This window comes from Oryctolagus cuniculus (genome assembly GCF_964237555.1).
Source record: "Oryctolagus cuniculus chromosome 16 unlocalized genomic scaffold, mOryCun1.1 SUPER_16_unloc_1, whole genome shotgun sequence".
NCBI lineage: Eukaryota > Metazoa > Chordata > Mammalia > Lagomorpha > Leporidae > Oryctolagus > Oryctolagus cuniculus.
This window is the reverse complement of record NW_027208201.1, coordinates 3,399,320-3,427,149: the sequence shown is the minus strand read 5'-3', so window position 1 is coordinate 3,427,149 and position 27,830 is coordinate 3,399,320. Positions and strand designations below refer to the sequence as shown.

The 27,830-nt window shown below is 38.9% G+C and overlaps 1 protein-coding gene across 1 annotated transcript; it reads left to right on the top strand.

Moving 5' to 3' along the window:
• Positions 1-83: 83 nt before the first annotated feature.
• LOC127490096 (vomeronasal type-2 receptor 116-like) lies at positions 84-27,672 on the top strand. Its single transcript, XM_070067598.1, has 7 exons — positions 84-146; positions 16,571-16,734; positions 19,712-19,997; positions 20,366-21,172; positions 21,867-22,094; positions 22,442-22,565; positions 26,738-27,672. Exons 1-7 carry the CDS (start codon positions 84-86, stop codon positions 27,670-27,672), a joined length of 2,607 nt encoding a protein of 868 aa, XP_069923699.1.
• The last annotated feature ends 158 nt before the right edge of the window (positions 27,673-27,830 follow it).

Here is a 27,830-nt window from a genome sequence, read left to right as displayed (position 1 = left end):
ATTACAAGAATAAAGTTCAAAAAAATAGAAGCAGGGCTGGTCCTAGACCCCAACCCAACAAAACCAACAAATTTTTTGGGGCCATGACATTTGTTCCTCAGCGGAATACCCTAAATCCATCAATTCCCTCCACAGAGCCTCAGAGGGTAGTGCAGGACTGCACCTCAGTGCCATTTCCTATACTGTATTGACCATTGAGATGAGCAAATAAGCCCTCCCTACTGGGATTTTTGGTCCTTTGCCAACTGGGTTTTTTGGTCTCCTACTGAGCAGAAGTAGTACAACTATGAAAGGGTTACAGGTTTTTCCTGGAGTTACAGACGCTGACTTTACTGGTGAAATAAAAATTATGGCTCAAGCCAATAATGTAACTTTAACACCAGCACAACGCATTGCTCAACTGATTCTGCTCCCCTTCTCTTCAATTGGTAAGTCTTTTTTAAATAAAAGAGGAAATAAAGGTTTTGGATCTTCTGATGCTTATTGCATACAACCCATAACTAAGGACTGACCCAATTTTTTCTTAAAATTAAATAAAAAGTTATTCAGTGGTCTTTTAGATACTGGAGCTGATGTCTCTGTTATTTCAGTAGCAAGCTGGCCCACAAATTGGAGAAAGGAAATTACCATGACTCAATTGCGAAGTATTTGTCAAAGTCAGAGATTAGCACAAAGTTCCAAATTGCTGCAATGGGAGGATGAAGCAGGTAATACTGGAGCCTGTCGCTCCTATATTTTGGCTGCATTACTTGTTCATCTATGGAGACATGATATTCTAACTCAAATGGGGGCCTTAATGCGTAGTCCAAATAAGATTGTTACCATTAACATGCTTCAATAAGGTCATTTGCCAGGTAAGGGTTTAGGCAAACAACAACAAAGCATCACATCTCCAGTTACTTTAACTGTCAATCATGACCAGAGAGGCTTGGGTTTCCCTTGATGGCTACTGGTCAGCCTGTGCCCCATGCAAAATAAAATAAAATAAAATAAAATAAAATAAAATAAAACAAAATAAAATAAAAATCAGATAATCGCGTGTGGGTTGGATCGGTGGCCTTTACTGCAGGAAAAGATAAATGCTGCACAGATATTGGTGGAAGAACAATTAACAACAGGACATATAGTTCCTTCTGATTCTCGTTGGAATAGTCCTATTTTTGTTATCAGAAAGAAATCTGGGAGATAGCAATTGCTTCAAGGCCTTAGGGCTGTTAATGCTACTGTGGAAATTATGGGGGCTTAACAACCATTGCCTACTGCAATTCCAAAGGACTATTATACTGCAATAATAGATTTAAAAGATTATTTTTATATTATACCTTTACATCCAGAAGATTGTCCCCGATTTGCTTTCAGTGTTCCATGAGTAAATTTTTAACTTTTATTTAATGAATATAAATGTCCAAAGTACAGCTTATAGATTACAATGGCCCTCCCCATAACTTCCCTCCCACCCACAACCCTCCCCTTTCCCACTCCCTCTCCCCTTCCATTCACATCAGGATTCATTTTCTATTCTCTTTATATACAGAAAATCTGATTAGTATATATTAAGTAAAGATTTCAACAGTTTGCACCCACATAGAAACAAAGTCAAAAATACTGTTTGAGTACTAGTTATATCATTAAATCACAATGTACAGCACGTTAAGGACAGAGGTCCTACATGAGGAGTAAGTGCACAGTGACTCCTGTTGTTGACTTTACAAATTGACACTCTTGTTTATGGCATCAGTAATCTCCCTATGCTCCCGTCATGAGTTTCCAAGGCTATGGAAGCCTTTTGAGTTCACTGACTCTTATCTTATTTAGACAAGGTCATAGTCAAAGTGGAAGTTCTCTCCTCCCTTCAGAGAAATGTACCTCCTTCTTTGATGACCTGTTCTTTCCACTGGGATCTCACTCACGGAGATCTTTCATTTAGGTCATTTTTTTTCCAGAGTGTCTTGGCTTTCCACACCTGAAATACTCTCATGGGCTTTTCAGCCAGATCCAAATGCCTTTAGGGTGGATTCTGAGGCCAGAGTGCTGTTTAGGACATCCACCATTCTATGAGTGTGCTGTGCATCCCACTTCCCATGTTGGATTGTTCTCTCCCTTTTTTGTTCTATAGGTTAGTATTTTCAGACACTAGTCTTGATTATGTGATCTCTCCCATCAGTAAATTTTAAAGAACCTATGCAAAGAATCCAATGGAGGATCTTACCTCAACGTATGACTAATAGCCCTACTTTGTGCCAACAATTCATTGATGCTGCTCTTCAAAAAATTTCCAAAATATATGGCAATTTATATTTATATATTATACACTATATGGATGATATTTTGATAGCTGGACCCGAGGAATTTTTGGTGATGCAATGTCTGACAGTAATGAAAGAGCAATTATCTGCTTTTAGTCTTATCATAGCCTCTGAGAAAATGCAACTTCAATATCCTTATCAATATCTAGGCTTCCAGTTGTACCCATGAAAAATACTTCCACTGAAAGTCACCTTACAATTGGATTCTTTACAGACTTGAAATGATTTTCAGAAACTTCTAGGGGATAATAATTGGCTTCATCCACATTTCCACCTCACAACAGGAGACCTTAAACCTTTATTCGATATCCTAAAGGGAGATAGTTCCCCTACCTCCCAATGAGTGCTTACTCGTGCAGCATGCCTAGCCTTGGAAAAGGTACAACAAGCCTTATTTCAGAGCTTTGTTTCTTGCATTGATTATAATCAACCTTTAATTCTTATTATTTTGATTACAGATTATTTATCCACTGCTCTGTTGTGGCAAGAGGCCCCTTTACTTTGGATATATTTACAGGCTACCCTTAAAAAGAATGTTGTACCATATTATAATGCAATAGCTGAGATTATAGCTAAAGGGAGACTAGCATGTAAAAAGAGAACCCTTAGAGAATGCTGGCTTGATATTTATAGAGGGTTCCAACATTGATCAAGCTTCAGTAATTTGTGATGATCACCGTACAGTTATTAAAACCCTATTTCATCTCTACAGCTAGTTGAATTAGCTGCTGTTGCACTTGCATAGCAGTCTACTTTGGATGTAGCGGTTAACATACACTGATAGCAAATATGTGTTCCTGTCAGTGACTCAATTGGAAACTTGTTCATTCCTTCCTGAATCCTCTGCTGCTTCTCCTTTGTTTTCTTGCATTTGCACTGTCATTCGACAGCATACCTGCCCTTTCTTTACAGGTCATATTAGAGCACATTCCAATGTTCCTGGACCTTTGGTAGAGGGCAAACATTTGGCAGATTCTGCTCTATGCATATATTCTATTGATACAGCAACAAAAGATCACATTTTACATCATTTAAATGCTCATACGTTATGCTTAAAACATAATATTACTTGAAAACAAGCTTGACAAATTGTAAAATTCTGTTCAACTTACTCCATCCAGTTACCAGTACCTCACTTTCAAATTCATCCTCGCGGTTTATTCCCCAATCAACTATGGCAAATGGATATCACCCACTTCATGGAATTGGGTAAACAAAAATATATACATGTGTCTATTGATACTTGTTCTGGATGTATTTTTGCTTCCTTACATACAGGTGAAGCTACAAGACATGTTATTGCCCGTTGTTACAAGATTTTGCTTCCCTAGGAACTCCAAAGCAGATTAAAATGGATAATGGAGCTGCTTATATTTCTGCCTCTTTTAAAAATTTTTGTGTAACTTTTTTATATCTCATGTTACTGACATTCCTTATAATCCTAAGGGTTAAGGCATTGTTAAATGTACACATAATACTTTAAAGCAATATTTAAAAAAAGGGGGGGGGGAGTTTGTGGTTCCTGCCCATTCTCCTAACAAATGGCTCTCACATGCTTTATTCATTTTCAATTTTTTCACATTGGATAAAGATGGTCATTTTGCAGCTGATCAAAACTGGCATCCACAAACAGCTATGACTATGGGAGTGTCTTGGTGCTTCACAAAGACCCCAAGAACAACAGCAGTGAGGACAGAGAAGCACAGAGCTGTGCAGACCAGGGTCATCCCCAGGGGATCTTCAAAAGACAGAAAGGTCACTTTTTTACAGAAGCACTGGTCTTGCTCCATGCTGGCATCTGATGTTCTGGACACTTCATACAATGGTCCATATGTAGTGAGAAATGTACAATAACATCATCCCAATTTCAGTTATTTCTGATTCACAAGGTACTTCTGGAATACCCAACTGAGCTATTTCAGGAATATTCTTAATTGATGTTGAAGACAGCATATAAAATGGCATCTAGGAAATTATTGGCTGTTATTCATGCCCAACTTCCTCATGTTAGCCAAAGTTATTACTACACCTCCCTAAGTACATTACATACTGATGGATACATTCTTTTTTTCTCATAACAAAGGTCATTCCTACTTAACCTTTCTTACCAGGCACACATTTCTATACTTGTGATGTTTCCATTTCCAATTTCCTTGATTTCCATTTTTAAAATCACCTGTTAGGTCATCAAAGAAGGAGGTACCTTTCTCTGAAGGGAGGAGAGAACTTCCACTCTGACTACAACCTTGTCTAAATATGATCAGAGTCGGTGAACTCAAAAGGCTTCCAGACCTAAAGACATTATTGGGGGCAGAGCCAAGATAGCGGAATAGTGAGGGTGCGTACTGATAGTCCTGGGAAAATTTAGTTTAATAAAAGTGGAGTTACGGTAGCCTCAGAAAAAGGATCAGGAAAAAATTGCAGAGGAAACTCTTCCGGATCTAGTGGCTGTGACTTGGAGGACCTACGGGGAGAGCAAGGTTGCCCACCGCGTGGAAGCTGAGCCACGGGAGCTGCAGGGTTGCGCACCAGTGCTGGAAGGGGAGTGGATGTGACACAGACGACCAGTGGGGAGAGCAGGGACGCCCATGGTTCTGAATCCACACATAAGCGCTGGAAGGGGAGGTGAGCTCAGTAACCCGAGACATTGGTGGGGAAACGGTGGACAGAATCTAAAGGGAAGCGGGCTTTGAGGCGGGAAAGTTCACCAGACTGACTACAGGAGAGAAGGAAAAAAAAAAGGTGGGGGGGGTACTGGTACAGAGGAGTTTCTCTCTCCACCAACCTTGCAAAGGCGAGCAAGAGACAAAGAGCAGGCCCCACTCTGGATATACATAACAAAAGGGGAGAGCTAAGGAACTGAGGCACTACAATTCAGTAGCCTAGGCAACCCAGTGGGAGTCCGCAAGAGAAACTGAGCCTGCACAGACTCTTTGGGTAGAAGCAAGAGATCAGAAGCTAAATACCATCAATTCTGCTCAGCCATGCTGTATTACTTACCTCCTGAATAAAAAAAAATGAAATAAGTAAATAAATAATTAAATAAGAGAGAGGTTTACCACTCATAACCTGAGGGTATCACCTTTGCACACCTGTAACCTGGAAGAACCAAGCAGAGCTCTCAGGCCACACCCATCTCAAGCCTCCAAGACTCCTCCAACAGCAGGCAGTCCACTTAACACAGACATAGTAAAAAAGAAACCTCGCAGTGAGGGAAGAGGAATTAACAATGCCAAGCAGCAAACACAAAAATCGAGGGAACAAGATCAATGATGACACTATGACGCCTCCAAATAAACAAAACACCCCAAGCCAAGATTATGAAGATGATGAGATAGAAGAAATGCAAGATACAGATTTCAAAAAATTTATGATAAGAACATTTAGAAGTTTTCAAAAGCAAATCCTTGAACTACAGAAATCCTTATAGGACAGGATTGAAAATCTCTCTCGTGAAAATGAAATTTTAAGGAAGAATCAAAATGAAATTCAAAAACTAGTAGAACAGGAAAGTGTGATAGTGAAGAGAAATCAAAATGAAATGAAGAGCTCAATAGATCAAATGACAAACACATTAGAAAGTCTAAAAAACGGAGTCAGCAAAACAGAGGAGAGAATATCGGACTTAGAAGACAGAGCACAGGAAAACACACAGTCAAACCAAAGAAAAGAAGAGGAAATTAGAACTCTAAAATATATTGTTGAGAATCTACATGATACTATTTAAAAAACCAACATTTGGGTTCTAGGAGTTCCTGAAGGCATGGAGAGAGAGAAAGGATTAGAAGGCCTTTTTAGTGGGATACTAGAAAAGAGATTTCCAGGTTTGGAGAAGGACAGAGACATCCTAGTACAGGAAGCTCATAGAACCCCTAGTAAACATGACCAAAAGAGATCCTCACCACAACATGTTGTAATTAATCTCACCACAGTGAAACATAAAGAAAAGATCCTAAAATGTGCAAGAGAGAAACGTCAGATTACTTTCAGAGGATCTCCAATTAGACTCACAGCAGACTTCTCATCAGAAACACTACAAGCTAGAAGAGAATGGCAAGACATAGCCCAGGTACTAAGAGAGAAAAACTGCCAGCCCAGAATATTATATCCTGCTGAGCTCTCATTTGTGAATGAAGGTGAAATAAATACCTTTCATAGCAAATAGAAATTGAAAGAGTTTGCCGACATTTGTCCAGCCCTGCAAAAGATACTTAAAGATGTGCTACACTCAGAAACACAGAAACATGGCCATCAATGTGACAGAAGGTAAAGGAAGAAAACCTACCAGTAAAAGAGCATAGGAAGCTCAAAGCATATACTAGAAAATATCTCTGGGAAAAAGGCAGGACAAAGTCACTATGTATCAAGAGTCACATTAAATAATAATTGACTTAGCTATTCATTTAAAAGGTAAAGACTGGCTGCATGGATTAAGGAACAAAACCCAACTATTTGTTGCCTACAAGAAACACATCTCTCTAACAAAGATACATGCATCTGAAAGTGAAAGGTTGGAAAAAGATACTCCATGCCAACAGAAACCCAAAAAAAGCAGGTGTAGCCATATTAATATCAGACAAAATAAACTTTAATACAAAAACTGTTAAGAGAGACAAAGAGGGGCACTATATAATGATTAAGGGTTCAATTCAACAGGAAGATGTAACTATTATAAATGTATATGCACCTAATTGCAGGCCACTGGTCTATTTAAAAGATATGTTAAGGGACTTAAAGGGAGACTTAGACTCCAATACAATAGTACTGGGGGACTTCAATACTCCACTCTCAGAAATAGACAGATGATCCAGACAGAAGATCAACAAGGAAACAGCAGATTTAATCGACACAGTAGATTTAAATGACACTATAGCCCAAATGGATCTAACAGATATCTACAGAACTTTCAATCCTACATATAAAGACTTTACATTCCTCTCAGCAGTGCATGGAACCTTCTCTAGGATTGATCACATACTAGGCCATAAAGCAAGTCTTAGCAAATTTAAAAGAATTAGAATCATACCATGCAGCTTCTCAGACCACAGCAGAATGAAGGTGGAAATAAGCAACTCAGGTAACCCTAGAAAGTATGCAAACACATGGAGATTGAACAACATGCTCCTGAATGAACACTGAGTCATTCAAGAAATCAAAAATTTCTGGAAGTAAATGAGGATAACAACACAACATATCAAAACTTATGGGATACGGCAAAAGCAGTATTGAGAGGCAAGTTTATAGCAATAGGTGCCTATATCAAGAAATTAGAAAGGTACCAAATAAATGAGCTTTCAGCACATCTGTAGGACCTAGAAAATCTGCAACAAATCAGACCCAAATCTAGTAGGAGAAGAGAAATAATTAAAATCAGAGAAGAAATCAACAGGATTGAATCCAAAAAAACATTACAAAAAATCAGCCAAGCAAAGAGCATGTTTAAAAAAAAAAATTGACACCCCATCGGCCCAACTAAAAAAAAGAAGAGAAAAGACCCAAATCAATAAAATCAGAGATGAAAAAGGAAACATAACAATAGATACCACAAAAATAAAAAGAATCATCAGAAATTACTACAAGGACTTGTATGCCAGCAAACAGGAAAACCTATCAGAAATGGATAGATTCCTGGACACATGCAACCTACCTAAATTGAACCAGGTAGACATTGAAAACCTAAATAGACCCATAACTGAAAAAGAAATTGAAACAGTAATAAAGGCCCTCCCAACAAAGAAAAGCCCAGGACCAGATGGATTCACTGCTGAATTCTACCAGACATTTAAAGAAGAACTAACGGCAATTCTTCTCAAACTATTCAGAACAATCGAAAAAGAGGGAATCCTCCCAAATTTTTTCTATGAAGCCAGCATCACCTTAATCCCTAAGCCAGAGAAAGACGCAGCACTGAAAGAAAATTATAGACCAATATCCCTGATGAACATAGATGCAAAAATCCTCAAAAAATTCTCGCCAATAGAATATAGCAACACATCAGAAAAATCATCCACCCAGACCAAGTGGGATTTATCCCTGGTATGCAGGGATGGTTCAGCATTCGCAAATCAATCAATGTGATTCACCACATTAACAGACTGCAGAAGAAAAACCATATGATTATCCAAATAGATGCAGAGAAAGCATTCGATAAAATTCAACATCCTTTCATGGTGAAAACTCTAAACAAACTGGGTATGGAAGGAACATTCCTCAATATAATCAAAGCAATTTATAAAAACCGACAACCAGCATCCTACTGAATGGGGAAAAGTTGGAAGCATTTCCACTGATATCTGGCACCAGACAGGGATGCCCACTCTCACCACTGCTATTTAACATAGTTCTGGAAGTTTTAGCCAGAGCCATCAAACAAGAAAAAGAAATTAAAGGAATACAAATTGAGAAGGAAGAAGTCAAACTATCCCTCTTTGCAGATGATACGATTTTTTACTTAGAGGATCCAAAGAACTCTACTAAGAGACTATTGGAACTCATAGAGGAGTTTGGCAACGTGGCAGGATATAAAATCAATGCACAAAAATCAACAGCCTTTGTATACACAAGCAATGCCACGGCTGAGAAAGAACAGCTAAGATCAATCCCATTCACAATAGCTACAAAAACAATCAAATACCTTGGAATAAACTTAACCAATTTGTTAAAAAATCTCTACGATGAGAATTCCAAAATCTTAAAGAAAGAAATAGAAGAGGATACCAAGAAATGGAAAAATCTTCCATGTTCATGGATTGGAAGAATCAACATCATCAAAATGTCCATTCTCCCAAAAGCAATTTATAGATTCAATGCAATCCCAATCAAGATACCAAAGACCTTCTTCTCAGATCTAGAAAAAATGATGTGGAAATTCATATGAAGGCACAAGAGACCTTGAATAGGTAAAGCAATCCTGTACAACAACAACAACAACAACAAAAGCTGGAATCATCACAATACCAGATTTCAAGACATACTACAGGGCTGTTATATTCAAAACAGCATGGTACTGGTACAGAAACAGATGGATAGACCAATGGAACAGAATTGAAACACCAGAAATCAACCCAAACATCTACAGCCAACTTATATTTGATCAAGGATCTAAAACCAATTTCTGGAGCAAGAACAGCCTATTCAATAAATGGTGCTTGGAAAACTGGATTTCCACATGCAGAATCATGAAGCAAGACCCCTAACTTACACCTTACACAAAAATCCACTCAACATGGATTAAAGACATGAATCTACGACCTGACTCCATCAAATTACTAGAGAGCATTGGAAAAACCCTGCAAGATATAGGTACCGGCAAAATACCCCAGAAGCACAGGCATTCAGTGGCAATATTAACTATTGGGATTGCATCAAATTGAGAAGTTTCTGTACTGCCAAAGAAACAGTCAGGAACGTGAAGAGACAACCAACAGAATGGGAAAAAATATTTGCAAACTATGCAACAGATAAAGGGTTAATAACCAGAATCTACAAAGAGATCAAGAAACTCCACAAAAACAAAATCAACAACCACTTAAGAGATGGGCCAAGGACCTCAATAGACATTTTTCAAAAGAGGAAATCCAAATGGCCAACAGGCACATGAAAAAATGTTCAAGATCACTAGCAATCAGGGAAATGCAAATCAAAAGCACAATGAGGTTTCACCTCACCCCAGTTAGAATGGCTCACAATCAGAAATCTACCAAAACAGATGCTGGTGAGGATGTGGGGAAAAAGGGACACTAACCCAATGTTGGTGGGAATGCAAACTGGTCAAGCCACTATGGAAGTCAGTCTGGAGATTCCTCAGAAACCTGAATATAACCCTACCGTTCAACCCAGCCATCCCACTCCTTGGAATTTACCCAAAGGAATTTAAATTGGCAAACAAAAAAGCGGTCTGCAGCCTAATGTTTATTGCAGCTCAATTCACAATAGCTAAGACCTGGAACCAACCTAAACACCCATCAACTGTAGACTGGATAAAGAAATTATGGAATATGCACTCTTCAGAATACTATACCACAGTAGGAAACAATGAAACCCGGTCATTTGCAACAAAATGGAGGAATCTGGAACACATCATGCTGAGTGAAATAAGCCATTCCTAAAGGGACAAATATCATATGTTCTCCCTGATCAGTGACAACTGACTGAACACCAAAAAGAAACCTGTTGAAGTGAAATGGACACTATGAGAAACGGTGACTTGATCAGCATAGCCCTGACTGTTAATGAACAACTTAATATGTTATCCTTCTTAGTGTTTTGTTTGTTCTACTTAATATTGCTGGTTGAATTTGGTAATTAATACACAGTGATTCTTAAGTGCTGAAATTTAACTGAAATGTGATCCCTGTTAAATATAAGAGTGGGAATAAGAGAGGGAAGAGATGTACAATTTGGAACATGCTCAAGCTGAATTGCCCCAAATGGTAGAGTTAGAAACATACCAGGGGACTCCAATTCAATCCCATCAGAGTGGCATGTACCAATGCCATCTCACTATTCCAAGTGATCAATTTCTGTTCACAATTTATCATAATGAAAGGACTAAGAGTCAAAGGGATCACATAAACAAGACTACTGCATGCTAATAGTAACCGATAGAATAAATAAAGGGGAGAACGATCGAACATGTGAAGCGAGATACACAGCAGCCTCATAGAATGGCAGATGTCCTAAACAGCACTCTGGCCTCAGAATCAGCCCTAAAGGCATGCAAATGCGGCTGAAAAGCCCGTGAGAGTATTTCATGCATGGAAAGCCAAGACACTCTGGAAAAATGAAATGAAACAAAACAAAACAAACAAACAAACAAAAAAAAAACAAAAGGACATAAATGAAAGATCTCAGTGAGTGAGATCCCAGTGAAAAGAACAGGTCTTCAAAGAAGGAGGTACCTTTCTCTGAAGGGAGGAGAGAACTTCCACTTTGACTTGACCTTGTCTAAATAAGATAAGAGTTGGAGAACTCAAAAGGCTTCCATAGCCTTGGAAACTCACGACTGGAGCATAGGGAGATTACTGATGCCATAAACAGGAATGTCAATTTGTAAAGTCAACAACAGGAGTCACTGTGCACTTACTCCTCATGTAGGATCTCTGTCCTTAATGTGCTGTACATTGAGATTTAATGCTATAACGAGTACTCAAACAGTATTTTTCACTTTGTGTTTCTATGTGGGTGCAAACTGTTGAAATCTTTGCTGAATATATACTAAACTGGTCTTCTGTATATATAGAAAATTGAAAATGAATCGTGATATTAATGGAATGGGAGAGGAAGCAGGAAAGGGGAGGGTTGTGGGTGAGAGGGACTTCCTTGGGGTGGGGTAAGCCAATGTAATCCATAAGCTGTAGTTTGGAAATCTATATTCATTAAATAAAAGTTAAAAAAAGGCTTCCATAGCCTTTGCGACTCATGACAAGAGCCTAGGATGATTACTGATACCATAAACAAGAGTGTCAATTTTTAAAGTCAGCAACAGGAGTCACTGTGCACTTACTCCTCATGTAGGATCTCTGTCCTTAACGTGCTGTACATTGTGATTTAATGCTATAACTAGTACTCAAACAGTATTTTTCATTTTGTGTTTCTATGTGGGTGCAAATCTATATGTGTGTGTTGAAATCTATACTTAATATATACTAAACTGGTCTTCTGTATATAAAGAGAATTGAAAATGAATATTGATGTGAATGGAAGGGGAGAGGGAGCGGGAAATGGGAGGGTTGTGGGTGGGAGGGAAGTTATGGGGTGGGGAAGCCATTGTAATCCATAAGCTGTACTTTGGAAATTTATATTCATTAAATAAAAATTTTAAAAAAGTATAAAAAATAAAATAAAATAAAATAACCTGTTAAAATCTAAATTAAGATAACATTTTTAAATAAGGTAAGAGTTTGTAGAAATTGTGGAGATTGAAGAGGTATAGAAAACATTTAGAGAAGGATATATACATATATATAGATAGATAGAGAGAGAGAGAGAGAGAGAGAGACAGAAATCTGTTCAGATCTGGGGTAAAAGAAACACTGATAGAGGCATGGAGCTGGGAGCCCATGGCCTCACTTCAGGATGTGCCCAGTCTCACTGATGGATAATCTCCAGGAAGGAAGAACAGAATGCAATTTTCAGCCAACATCTGAATGGGCCATTGTGATCTGGTGTCCAGTCAGGGAGTCCTTGAAAAACACCAGAGAGTGTCCCTGGCCTGAATTTCAAGGTTATTTCAAACTTTTCTCCCAGTGTCACATGTTGGGCAAATCCTCATGAAAAGAAAATGTGTTGGGACAAACCAACATTCCCAGAGCTGAGACAAGAAGCAAGAAGTGTGGAGTGTCTTGTTTTCTAGCTTGTGAGGAGTCCAAAGGGGCAGGAGATTGGCTGCCCACTGGAAACAGCATTTCTTGGATCAACATTATTCTGGCATTCAGAGCCTGGTACCTGGCCAGGAGACCTTCTGAAAACACTGGCGTGTAGCCCCAGCCAGAATCCATCAGTCATCTCTAAGACTTCTTCCAGCCCCACATGAAGGGCTGATCCACACAAGAGGGAGGGAGGGAGGCTGAAAGGATAGAATCCCAGCTCCAGGGGATTGATCTGGCCTTAGTCAGCCAGCACTAATCACTTTTAAATGGCTGACAGGGACCCAGTGTTTTAGGGAAAGTGAGAGTGACTATGAAAGAGACACTCTGAAAAAAAGTGACAGCAGTCTGCATGCTCACCAGTCCAGTGAGATTAAACAACTTTGGATGCACACCACATAGGAGTTGCAATCTGAGTCACATTGGAGTTGCTCTCCAAGTAATGGCACCAAAATATTATGGGAAATGGTGGCACAAAAATTATTGTTACTTTGGTTCTTTGCCTCATGTGGAAGAAGAATTTCCAAGTGGACGGCAAAGAAATTTAAAAGTATTTATTAGAATCAAGGACCTCCAGCCAGAGTGGCATGGAGGGGGGCTTCCAAGAGAGGAAAACTGTGAAAACCCACATTCATTTGGGTGAACTTCTCAGGTGCACGAAAGCTGAAAAATGGAGATTTTCTTTGTTCATAGGTATGATTAAAGAGGAAGTACTCAGAGATTGGGTAGCCATATTTGTGGTGTTTGAAGTAGAGAAGAGGAAATGGAAAAGGAGAAAGGGACTTTAATGGATGACTGTGTCAGAAGAGTTGTGATTGACAAAGCTCTCAAACCATGGTAGATTGTCAGGAAAATTAGAATATTCTAGTCTTCCACCACTTGCAATCATTGTTGACAAATTTCAGGGTTGAGATTGTATATTATGGCTGTCCTCTTATGTAGCATGCTATTTTTTCTCCCCCCTTAGCTGACCTTTTGTTCTTTTGAGCCTCTGTGACCATAGTCACTTTTCATTCTCTCAAAGAACACATCTCTGACCCTTGCACCTAGATGCTACATTTCAGCTCAGCCCATGTGTGACTGGCCATTTCTGATCACCTGAAAGGTATTTGATTTATGTCAGGTTTGAGAGTTAGAGATAGACAGGATAGCATCTGTGAAGTGCTGTAGGATTAATCTCAGTCACTGAGAAGAGACATTAAGCAACAGCCTGGCCATATCAAATACTGATCAGGACATCATCAGCAACCGTGGTTATTCTTTTCTTTGACAACAAATTTCTGATAGTTGTAGCCAATGGAACATAGTGAGGTGGTCACTCTTTGTGGTTTTGAAAAGTTTTCTAAGTTTACTGATGATTAGCATCCTTGATAAGGCCTTTTGCTCATTTATCTCTGCAGAATGTCTGTTCAATTGCTATACCCATTGTTGATGATATTGTTGTTGTTCCTTCTGCTTTTTAAAATATAAGTTGCAAACATGTTTCTGAAAGAAGGTGTGGCTATATTCTCCCAATTTCTATCAAGTGTTTGACTCTTGAAAGCTCTCCCTCCAGTTATGTAAACATGGCCCAGGCCACTGACTGCAGTCTGATGTCCCCACCTTCCCTAAGCTGTTGCTTTCTCCGGCTCTCAGCTGCTGGGATTATGTGTGTGTTCTTGATCGTACTACAGATCTGCACCTTCCACACTGATCCACAACATTCTTCTTCCTTCCATAGAATTCCAACTGCATTTCTTCCACTCTTACTTTGACTGTCTACTCCTAGCCTAGAACAGTATGCCCTTCCCTCTTCAGCCATCTTGGACTTCCCCCAGTAATCAACAGTGTTAATCCTAGGTAAGATGGATAATAGTAGAAACAGATTCTTGGTAGATTACCATATGTGGCAAAACTAGCAAAGTACTAGGTATTGTTATATTCAGAAGAGTTGCATCAGATTAAGTAGGGCTGGAAGATGCATTATGTGTGGATTCTTGGCTGGGACATAATGCAGAACATTTAACAAAAATGCACCATTGTAGGCTTTACATACAAGCATAACTAATTTGGAGCTACTGAGAACTGACACAGTGAATGCTGATGTGCTAGAGCACTTCTGTGTTGTGGATTTGCTTTATTTCTTTTTCTGCTTGCTATGACATTATTCTTGCAGTGGGCTTATAGTGATTTCTACTTTCGATTTGAAGTGTGTTGAGCCTGAGAAGATAGTTCAGGATAAAGTCCATTGGAGACAGTGTTCCCGATGCAGACTGAGTGTAAGTTCACGTGGGTGTTCCCTATACACACAGAGAACTCTGTACTTACCAACTCAAATGTCCACTTGCTTTCATTTTTGTAAATTGCTGTATAGTGAGCTAAACGTTATTAGACTTCAATAGAAATTATAAAACATCTCAAATAGAAAAAATATTACCAACTTTTAAGGTAGTGTTGTTAAAATTAAATTTAGACAGAAATGTACAATCTCAGATTTTTATACTTTTATGCAGTTAGCATATATATTTCCATATAAGACTGAAATTCTGCATTTGAAGCATTCATCCCAATCTATAAAAAACATCAAATTCAGCATTAAGAATTCAGAAGATAGGCCTGTGCTGTGAGTCACTAGGCTAAGCCTCCACCTGCAGCCCTGGCACTCGGGGTTCTACTCCCAGTTGGGGGACCAGTTTTGTCCCAGTTGCTCCTCTTCCAGTCCAGCTCTCTGCTGTGGCCTGGGAAGGCAGTGGAGGATGGCTCAAGTGGTTGGGCACCTGCACCCACGTGGGAGACCAGGAGGAAGCACCTGGCACGTAGCTTCAGATCTACACAGTGCACCGACTGTAGTGGACATCTGGGGGGGGGGGTGAAAAACAGAAGGAAGACCTTTCTCTCTGTCTCTTTCTCTCACTGTCTTACTCTGCCTGCCAAAAAAAATGCAGAAGATAAAAAGTGATGACTATGAGGGAAATAGTTAAGCAAAAAATTAATGAATATATATTGATGAAATTCATGCATGTTTGGTTCATAACACACATTGTCCATGAATATTCTGAAGTCTACATTCTGGCTGGTATTTGCAGATTTATAGTAAAAAGTGAGAAGTACTCAAAAAGTCCCAAGTTCTCATGAGTGCATCAACCAAGGTTGTAAGTGCAAAAACAGATCAGCATGGGATTACTGTGGTTAACAGCAACCTGGAAGGGTTTCATGTTTTACAAATAAAGATGAAGTGATTTGACATCCTGAATGGGAACTTCTGCATTCAGGGTGATTACTGGTTCCACAGTTATTGAAAACCACACGTCCTAGTGGGTATCTCTGTAAACAGGATTGGTTTGGGGTCTGTGTGGCATCAAGAAAATGTGTGGTTGCCCATTGCTATTTGGGTCTTTGAATTCTTTGACACTAGAGATTTCTGGTCTGAAACACTAATGAGAACCTCACCTGATGCCTCCCTTCATGCCCTCTGATGCAATCCAGGTACATAATTGTTTATGGGGTGGTTTATTGACAATGCCCTTGGACCAAATGTAGCTAGCAGGAGTTTCTCCCTTGAGTCTTTGTATCCATGGACTTGGAGGAAATCCTGGCACCTGGGTGAAGAGGATGATTCACAAACATGTTTTTCTTGTTGTGTTTTTCACCAAGACAGAAGACCTGAGCTGCAAAGCCTTGGGGCAGAAAGGGTTTCAGATTCCCCCATGGACGGGTGGACAACTGGTGGAAAGAAGTCAGATGGAGCAGTATTAATGTGGCCTGACTCAAGCAATCACACACACACACACACACACACACACACACTTTCTAGTTATGCACCTGCATAACGCTGCATGTTCCACTGCAATTGTGTCTTACAGTTTTTCACAGATTTCAAAGATGTTTCCTTTGATTTTTCTGTTGCTCTTTCTGCAGCTGTATCTCCTTGTGACATGTCATGATGATCACAACTGCTTTTTCCAGATGAAACGGAGTTTTTTCAAGGATGGAGATGTTGAGATTGCTGCCTTTTTCCCCATTTACAGATACCTCGTTGATAGAATCATGAATAATTTCAAAAATAATATAATATTCAGAGGGTAAGTTCTCTTTGCCATAATCCTTTTCCCTTGATTTGCATAATAGCTCCTTGTTATTTGGTCTGCTAATGATTGATAAATGCATTCTGTGTTCCTGCCCTGTCCATCCTCTGTCCCTCCTAAAAAATTGCTGATAGTTAGTGTGGGGTCAAGAGAAAGACAGTTCTTCTTGCCTGGCACCTTGAATAATTCAGGAAATGTTACCTGATAAGAGGAAGGAGAGTCTGGTTGGTATGTTCCTGTCATTCCCTATGCATGTTCATCAGCTCAGGGGCCTATTGTGCCTCAGTAGCAGATTATTAGAGAACCCACGCATTGAAATGAACAAACCTGAGTTAGATGAGCTCTTCCACATGTGCTCACAATGTTTTCTAATATGTGCTAGATTTGGGATCATAAGAACACTTCATTTTTTCTGCAGTCATAAAGGAGAAAAGATATTCAAGAAAGTAAGTTTTTTATTAGGTAAAAGTAATCTCAGGGCAACACCTTTGCACAAATAAAATAATAATTAAATTTTAATGAGGAATATACCTGCAAAAATTTTAATGATTGTAATCCACAACATTGACGATGTGTCCATGAGTCTATCATTTTATCAGGAAAATACATTTCAGATGGGGTTTTATCTGCTTCTGATCCTCTTTCAGATACTTTCTTTTTTAGCTAAATATAAATGTTTCATTATATATATACTAATGTATATATATATATATATATATTAAAATTTCATTCCTACACAATATACTATCTTTTAGGACAGCGTACTTATTTCTTCACAAATATTTTTCTAATTTTCTAATTGATTTCTACTTTAATGCTACAGGAATTATGTTGACACTGCATAGATCATTGATAGAAAGTAGATATCAGGACATAGATCACTGCAGTATCATTAAAGCCAATGGATTTGAGAAGTATAGTTTGTGCCACCAAAGTGAAGCAACTGATGAAGTATTTTAGGCATTTGTCCAAAGATCTCTCCTGAAAATATTTAATTTGGATACTAGCTTGTTATAATATTCACTTCACATTGATATTTATGAATTCACCTAATATGATATTTGCACATTGTATCTCATTTATAAATATTTATACAATATTAGCAGTAGTATTCTCCATGTTTTTGCATACAGCACATCATTTAAATGTTCTCTGAAATGGTAGAGACCAGGAGGTAGTGAATTTCCAGTAGCAGGAAAAGATACTATGAATAGAGCCCAGGTTCCTCCAAGATGTATGCCATGCAAATGGGAGATCAAAATTAAATCTTAGCAAACCCGGGAGAAAGTACCTGTATTGATGATACTTGGAAAAAAAAGCAATACTGAACTATCAATAGACACTATACCCTGCAATGTTAGATTCATGAACTTTAGAACATAAAATAACTACTGATAAACTGTTCTTAGAGACAAGAAACAGAGCATTAAACAGATCAAAAGGGCAACTCTCAAAAAGCCCAGTGCGTCTAAGAGCATTCTAGATATTTTGGTGCTGGCAGGAGCTGGTGAATAAAATGAGAGCATGAGGAATTGATGGAAGTGTAGAAGAATGAGGAGAGGAACAGACATACATGAAACACAAAACTGAATATTATTTGATTCATTTAGCAAGGTCTTTCAAATTTCCTCATTCTACAAAGTATGAATGAAGTATTTGATAGCACATATTTATAGGAACTATATATATATAAAACAATATATATAAAGCAACATGATTATAGAACACCTGTATATAAATAGAGAGAGAGAATAGGTGTATAATATGCATACATACATATTATGTTTCACCATGAACCAAGAAATAAAAAACTGTCACTTCCTCTGGAGCACAAAATGACCCTTAACAAGCATTGTACGTGACCTTGTCTATTCATCAAGACTCAACACAAAGGACATCTGAAATAAAAACAAAGGGCTGAACATTTGCATTCTTTGTCAAATGTCAGATCCCAGAAACGAGAAATGCATCATGTTCATTGCATGGAAGGCTATTTATGTTCAATTCTGTAGGGAAAAATTGAGAGAAGAAGGCCTGTTTGGAGTAAACACTGATACCACTGGTCATGATTTACTTTAACATATGCTTAGTGTTCTAAATAAATCCATAACTGTCTTAGTTGTAAAGAGTCACAGGTCTCACAGCCCAGTGTTTCAAGTCCACCTACTGAGTGTTTCAGGCTTCTCTAAAGTGCTCCTCCCTTTTCACTGCTTTCCATCTTTCAAGCTCTGAATTTGGTTTCATTCTCCTGGCTTGTGATAGTGGTTGATGGGTAAGTTTGATGGGGAAGATATTTTTCAGGATTAATTCCAGACTTCCATCTACCATCCAGTGCTCTGATATCATCCTCTTGCGGATCACATAGCCTTCAGTTGAGATACTCTCTTTGCACATTACAACTTGCAGCCTTATGGTCATATGACTCCTATTTCAAGAAGTGTTTAATGATGTGATAAGATGAAGAATCATTGCAGTTTGTGATTATAGGAAATATTTATAGAAGCAATGCTCCAGATGATGTGCCTTTCCTTATGTTTTCTTTGACAACTGCAATGTTCTTCATAGGTGTCCATGATCTTTAGAGAAGGCATTCCAGAGCCTATTTATAATTTACACTAGAAATCAAATAAAGAACTTAAAAGAGATAGCTGTTGCCAGAGATGATTTAAATCAAAATGCATGGGCAGCCATGTGATAACATGCCCAAGATTATGGTGTAAAAACAGATCTTATATTTCAGAATCATTTAATCTGGGAGACCAGGATCTAGGTAGTAGCAGCTTTGGTTCTGGTGAGGACATGGGTCCTGCAAATATGGCAGTCTTCACACTCTGTCCTTAGCAAATGTGCAGAGAAGGGTTAGAGCATATGAATTTTTGGCCTGGTCATCCATCTGTCACAGTAATTACAGTAGCATAGATGATAATATGGATTGGAAGCTTTTCCCTTAAAGATCCTTGTGACTTCCATGCAGGTTTCAGTCCAAAAACTACCAGTATGTTCTGGCCTTGGTTTTCGCTATTGAGGAGATCAACAAGAACCCCTATCTTTTACCCAACGTGACCTTGGGATTTGATCTCTATAATGTCATGCACAGTGACATGATGGTGATAGAGAATCCCTTCATCTGGCTTGCGGGACTGGAAGAGGACATTCCTAATTACACATGTAGGAAACACAGCAAGTCTGTAGCTGTAATATCAGGCACAAGTGTTGCTATCCAAATGGGGACACTGCTGGAACTCTACAAAATTCCACAGGTGAGTGTGCAAGGGAAAGAAAGAGAAAAAGCACATCAACTTAGGTGGCTTATTTAGACCTAAAAATTTAAGCAACAGAGACCTTCTACATTTGCCACAGTGTGTGATCTAAAGAGAAGGCATTCAGAGGATTGATGGATTAGCCACAATTATTCTGAAGCAAAAATGTGGGTGAGTGAAAATGAGAAATGTTTTCATCAACTTGTGAGGCTAATGACTCATGAACTAGGAATCTCATGTAGTGGGAGATGAGAAAAAGGAAATATTCTAAAATCTTCTGACACTTCCATCATTTGCTTAATTTCTTCAGGAATAAGATTGTACACTATGGCAATAACCCTACACATATTTCTTGCATTTTCCCTTAGCTGACTCTTGGGTCTTTTGAACCGCTTCTGAGTGACAGTGGTCAGTTTCCTTCCCTCTATCAGATGGCACCCAAAGACACTTCTCTGGCCCATGGCATGGTCTCCTTGCTGCTTCATTTCAGCTGGACCTGGGTGGGTTTGGCCATCTCAGACCTCCCAAAAGGTATTCAGTTTATGACTGATTTGAAAGTAGAGTTGCAGAAGAATGGCGTCTGTGTGGACTTCGTGGAACTGATCCCAGCCACTGAGAACTCACATTCTTCAGTCCACTGGCCATACCACATCCAAATCATAAAATCATCAGCAAATGTGGTGATTCTTTTCTGTGACACTGATTCACTCATAGGTGTCAGCTTTGCAACATGGAGATGTGTAATGACATGGAAAGTTTGGGTCACAACCTCACAGTGGGATTTTGCCAGTTCTGAGAAACCTTTCCTGCTCCACTCATTCCATGGGACCCTCATTTTTTCACACCACCATGCTGAGATCTCTGGTTTCAAAAACTTTCTTCGGACAGCTAACCCTTCCAAATACCCAGAAGACATTTACCTCTCTACATTCTGGTCACTGGCTTTTGGTTGCTTATTCACTGGGACATCCTGCAACACCTTGCAGAAGTGTCCACTGAATGCCTCCTTGGAATCCTTGCCTCCACATCATTTTGATATGAGCATGAGTGATGGGAGTTACAACATATACAATGCTGTGTATGCTGTGGCCCACAGCATACATGAGATGCTTCTACAAGAGTTAGAAATGCAGCCAGGGAACAAGCGGTCAAAGGTGGCATTTTCTCCCTGGCAGGTAACTTGGTTTCCATTGTTGACAGGTACTCCTGAAGTGATCCCCTTAAGAGCTTCTGCAGGTGTTCAAACCAAGTAGAGTAGCATATTTTCTCCAGTCACAAGATATAAATGAGCCTGTGCCTTTAATATGTCATTAAAGAAAGGGTTCCACTGACAAGTGGGAAAGTAACTTGGCTAAGCATTAATGCTGTGTCTTAAAGAGTACTCACTCATCCTGTCAATTTAATTTTGGATTTGCAATACTTAGACTGTTTCATTCTGTTTTCAATCTCAGCAGTATAATAATTATATTTACTGTCAATTGTTGCTCAGGATGTTCATCTACAATGAATAGAACAGATCTCATATAATTTGCACACACTTGTTTATTCTGGTAGCTGCATTACAGATGATTGTCCTAGGTACACTGAGAAAATAAGTGAGTGTTGGTAGCTTGGACTCCACAGTTGGAAATGCTCTGAATATCACAGCTAGATATTTTTGATTGCCATTGTATTTGGATGAAAATGAGTGAAGTTGTACTTACTTTGATGTAGTTCTCATCAGTTTTTTTTTTATTGTATTTGGTTTGGTGGCTCTAAAAAGATTCCTTTGTTTATTTGTGATCACAGAGAAAAAGAGACTTTCTCTAACCTGGGTTTGGTGTGTTATCATTTGGGCAGTCTTCATGTGAATATGATGCATTTTTTCAGTTGCACCCATTTCTCAAGAACCTCCAATTTACCAATCCTGCTGGTGCCCTAGTGAATTTGAATCACAAAAGAAATTTGGAAGCTGAATACGACATTCTCAACTTTTGGAATTTTCCGTATGGTGTTGGACATAAGGTTAAAGTAGGAAAGTTTTCCCCATATGTTCCGCATGCCCAACAGTTGTCTCTCTCTGAGAATTTGATAGAGTGGGCCACAGGAATTACAGAGGTAAGTTGGAATCTTCATAAGGATCACACTGCACACTGTTACCCCCAAACTGGTATGGGAATTTGTGCAACATGGCTAATTAATAGGACATTTAATGACATTAACAACTCCTCTTCCAATCTAAATACTTTGTTATGTTTTTAGTGTCTGAGGATGGACAGTACACACCCTCATTCCTCCACACATTTTGATTCCATTTATTTTAGAAAATCAAATTGCATGCTGTCATTATGTCAGAAATAGGTGTTTACCATTTCAGTGAATAGGTTTGCAGGACTTGAAAACCCTCTACTTGGAACTTAAGTAATAATCCCAACTCTGACCAATGCTCATCTGATTTTGCTCAGACTCCACACTCAGTATGCAGTGTGAGTTGCAGCCCTGGATTCAGGAAAGCCCCTCTGGAGGGAAAGCCTACCTGCTGTTTTGATTGCACACCTTGTCCTGGGAATGAGATTTCCAATCAGACAGGTAAGTCAGTGCCAGCCTCATGGAGAAGTTAACACCTGTTTCTTAGAATTTCCAATTCTCCATGGAAAGATAAAATGTGGAACATGACTGCTCAGAAAATTCTTCCATCCTTCAGTAGAAATTAATCCCTTTAATCAGTAATAATCCTCAAAAGAAAAAAAAATTCCCACACTACACTCTGCTTCATGTAGTGTTTGTGAAATCATATGAAAGACTTAGTGTCACTGGAAGGCAGACTGTGTTGGAGTTCAGGATTATATGTGTGGTAAAAAATGAATGAAACCAATATTGGAGAATATTCACTCCATAAAGCAGTGTAGGATTTCTAAGATTTGTTCCATGAAGCAGCAATAGGCTATCATCACATGTATTGTGAAGATTTTCAATTTATGCTCATGTTGTATGTGTAGTTATTTTCACCATATTTTTAGTATCATTCTAATTTTTTAAAACTTATTGGTGATAATAACAGATTCTGTCAACAGAATACAATCCGAGGGAGTACTGTGGTGTATATACTAATTCAGTATAGGTAAATTCATGTCTGTGTTCCTTGTTCATGTATAGATAAAAGTGCTTTCACCAAATTGAAGTGTCGCATGCTTGGAGTGAGAAAGTACAACTCTAATGCATATGTGTTATATGAAAAACAATCTTACAAATCAGACATTATTTCATCAAGGGATAATACTCATAAAATATCATAAATGGGGCTAACCTTAGCCTTTGAGAAAAATCACTGTTGCTCAAAATATGAAACTTCAACAACATTCATATATTTACAGACATATACACATGTATAAAATCTATTTCAAAAGAACGCAGGCTGACATCAATGGTAAAAAGTATGCATAGCAAGAAAGGTCAGTGACAGCAAATTCAACACAAGTCCTTGAAGATAGGATGTGGACATTATAGGAAACTGAAGTAAATAAAAATTGGAAGAATTTAAAGTTGGTAATCAGAAACAAGCAAATTTTATTAACCTCAGTAAGAGGGAATGGTACAAAAAACAAGATTAGCTGAGGCAGTCTCTTCAGATATAAAAAATACTAATATTAGAACATATTAATTATTTAATGGTGATACATTGAAGAATATCAAAGGAATTCAGAAATTTCCAGGTAAAAATATTATGAAATATATTGAGAAATATTTGAAAAATCCAAATATCCTCACAGTTATTAAAATAATTCCCAATACTTTTATTGTGATAAAAAATTATCAGACGACTTTTACCAAACATTCACATAGGAAAGGAAATCTTGTCTGAATTCCTGCAGAGAACAGGTAAGTGCAAAAATTCTGTTTCTTCTACAGCAACATCTTAACTTGTTTGATCAAATATTGCCAGATAGTTTTGCAAAATGAAATTGTAAGACACTGTTGTTGAAATAAATTCACACATTTGAAATATCGAACATGGAAAATCCAAAAGTATTTTTAAATAGGTTACATCATGCCCCAAGCATTGCATGCAATGTAATTCAGTTTATAATCCCTGAGAAAATAGTAAGAAGAATTAGCATAACTGAAGAAAGGTATTTAATAAAATCTAAGGGATCTAAGAATTGTAAACAAAGAAGAAAAAACTCAAAAACACCAAAAAGTAGGATCAATTTTCAATCCTAAAGAGTGTTTTAGAATGCTAAAAAACATGGAACTTATGGCTGAAGATTGGATACAAAGTTGAAAAAAGAATAACTTCTGCAGGAAATTACCAGGAGACTGCTCTGTGCATATTATCGAAAAAGAAAGACATGCAACTTACTAAAAAGGAAGATATACAAGTGGCATTGTTTTCAGCTGATACTGGGATGCTGTAATGAGGTTAGTGAATCAATAATTGAGTTAAGTAGAGCTGGAATACAAGATTAAACACACAGAACAGTTATTTTTGCTGACCAGTTATGGAAAATGAAGCTATGAAAGACGGCACATGTAATGTCTCAAAAGTATGAAATATCCAAAGGTTATGACTAACTAAATATTGGCAGATATCTGCAAGTTGAGACATCAGACAACAATGGGTTAATATATAGAAAAGAAGAGAATACTGACAGACCTAGAGGGAAAATTCATGTTCAAGGATAAAATGGCAAGAAAGTAGAAATATGCCAGTAGGGTTCAAGGAGAACTACAGACTGACTTTGATTACAGGCAGCATCCTAGTGTGTTCCTTGATGGAAACATGCTCAAGGGTGGCAACTAATCCAGCTGGTATCAAGTGTACATCTCTTCCGTGTTTCTCTGGAACTTGAAACCCTGCCTTCTGATGGTGTTCTCTCAATCAGTGCTTGCATCTAGAATGACTTAATACAGACGCTATCTAAGAGAGATGTGCTTTAGTGAGATGGTTGTGTGCTTTCTGTGCACCCAAAATTCACAAAGTAAATCTCCCAGTCCATGTTACTAAGAATAGGAACCTGGGGCTGGCACTGTGGCACAGTAGGTTAAGCCTCTGGCTGTGATACCAGCATCCCAACTGGGCACCACTTCCAGTCCCAGCTGCTTCACTTCCAGTCCAGCTCTCTGCTGATGCTTGGGAAAGCAGCATAAGATGGCCCAGGTTTCTGAGCCCACACCCACATAGGAGACCCAGAAGAAGTTCCCAGTTTCTGGCTTCAGAGTGGCTCAGTTCCAGCTATTGTTGCCATCTGGGGTCTAAATCACCAGGTAGTAGATCTCTCCCTTTCTCTTTTTCCATCTCTTCCTTTCTCCCTCTCTATACCTGTCCTCTGTCCTTCTCCCTCTCCCTCCCTCCCACTTCTCCTATTTTGGAACTAAGTCTTTCAAGTAAATTACAAATAAATAAATAAATAAACAAATACTTATTGAAAACAGACTTGAGCCCTTGGGTGGTTGATGAGGCCATGAGAGTACAGAGTGAATAGCACCATCAAAACAAGGGCTCATTACAGGCATGGAAAACCAAGAATCTGGCAAAAAATAGCCCACACTGAGGATCTCTATGAGTCCTTAATGGAAAGAAACAGTCATCTAAGAAAAATATTCTCTTCTCTGAAGGGCAGAGAGAGCATCCACTTTGCTTATGTCCATGTCAAAATGTTGACTTAGTCTATGTTTACAAAAGGCTTCCATAGCTTTTACAATGCATGGCAAGACCCTCAGGTGATCAGTGATGTCATACATAAGAGTGTTAATTGCTAAAGGAACAACAGAAGTCACTGTGCACTTACTCCCCATGTAGGACCTCCATCCCTAATGAGGTGTACTATGAGAATCGACTGCAAATTTTCCCCCAAACTGTATATGTTGTGTGTCTGCATTGATACAAATTGTTGAAATCTTGGCTTAATATGGAGTTGGTCCTCTGCATATAAAATCAAACTAACAATGAACCATAATGACAAGGATTGTGAGAGGGAGAGGAAGGTGGGATGGGAGTTGGGGTGGGAGAGTGGGCTTAGGGGAAAGAACCACTATGTTCCTAAAGTTCTTTCTATGAAAAAATGCATTTGTTAAATAAAAAATTAAAAAAACAAGGGCTGCTACTTGCTCTTGTTCAAAGTAAGGATGCAGCAAGTATGCACCATGTATAAGGGCAGAGTAGCCCTCAACACCATGGAATCCTCTGGCACCTTGATCACCACTTCCTAATCTGAAGAAACCATGAAGAAGGAATTTTTTGGTGCTAACAAGACACAAGTTAAGGTATGTTTTTAAATCACCATGAGTAGACTCAGGGACTAGGCCTTAGGACTTTGTAAGGAGAAAAACAGCATGTACTCATCAGTATGGAAAGGACTTATGGAGGTGAAGTAATAACTCTGGATAACATGAGGGAGATGGGCATGAATGATGACCAATAATGTCCTAGATGTCATTTTTGTGTGCTGTCTTCAAAATCAAATAAGGACTATCTGCCTAAACTATACTACATTGGTCTTCTGTATATAAAGATCTTTGAAAATGAATAAAGAAGGATATGATGGCTGAGGGAGTGGGAGATGTGATCGTTGTGGGTGGGAGGGAGGTTATGGGGGAAAAGCCACTATAATCCAAAAGTTGTACTTTGGAAATTTATATTAAACAAAAGTCGAAAAAATAAAATAAAATAAAAATAAACAAGCTAGTCAGGTGTTCAAGAAGGACCTTGTAAATTAGAAATAGCTGAACTTTGGATAACATTATTCTACATTTTTCACCAGATATGCACCAGTGTGTGAAGTGTCTTGATCATCAATATGCCAGCACAGAGCAAGACCGCTGCCTAAACAAAGCTGTGGCCTTCCTGGCTTATGATGAACCATTAGGAATGACCCTGGTCTTCACAGCTCTGTGCTTCTCTGTCCTCACCACTGTGGTTCTTGGGGTCTTCATGAAGCACCAAGACACTCCCATAGTCAAGGCCAACAATCATTGCCTCAGCTACATCCTGCTCATCGCCCTCGTCTTCTGCTTCCTCTGCTCCTTACTGTTCATTGGTCGTCCCAACACAGCCACCTGTGTCCTCCAGCAGACCACATTTGGAGTGGTATTCACTGTGGCTATTTCCACTGTCCTGGCCAAAACTATCACTGTGCTTCTGGCCTTCAAGGTCACTGCCCCAGGGAGAAGGATGAGACACTGGCTGCTATCAGGGGTACCTAACTCCATTATCCCCATCTGCTCCCTGATCCAACTTGCTCTCTGTGCCATCTGGCTTGGGACTTCTCCTCCCTTTATTGACACAGATGCACACTCAGAGCATGGCCACATCATCCTGGTGTGCAACAAGGGTTCGGTCACTGCTTTCTACTGTGTCCTTGGCTACCTGAGTTCCTTGGCCCTGCTGAGCTTCACTGTGGCTTTCCTAGCCAGGAATCTGCCTGACACCTTCAATGAAGCCAAGTTCCTGACATTCAGCATGCTGGTGTTCTGCAATGTCTGGGTGACCTTCCTGCCTGTCTACTACAGCACCAAGGGGAAGGTCATGGTGGCTGTGGAGGTCTTCTCTATCTTGGCCTCCAGTGTGGCACTCCTGGGCTGCATCTTTGTTCCCAAGTGCTACATTATTCTCTTCAGACCTGAGAAGAATGCTTTGAAAGGATTCAGGGATAGAATAGTTTCCAAGGAAACAGATGTTCTGAAGAGTGGCTCTTAAGGCTCTCGCAGTTTTCAATGGTTAGTAACCAAGATTTATGAAACCAATCTTGCATTCTGATGTTATAAAATAACTTGCAGAATATAACCTCCTTATGAGCAATTTATACTTCTCTTAAAATGTTTTTGTTCTGAAGGACCAATTCACAGAAAAGAAAG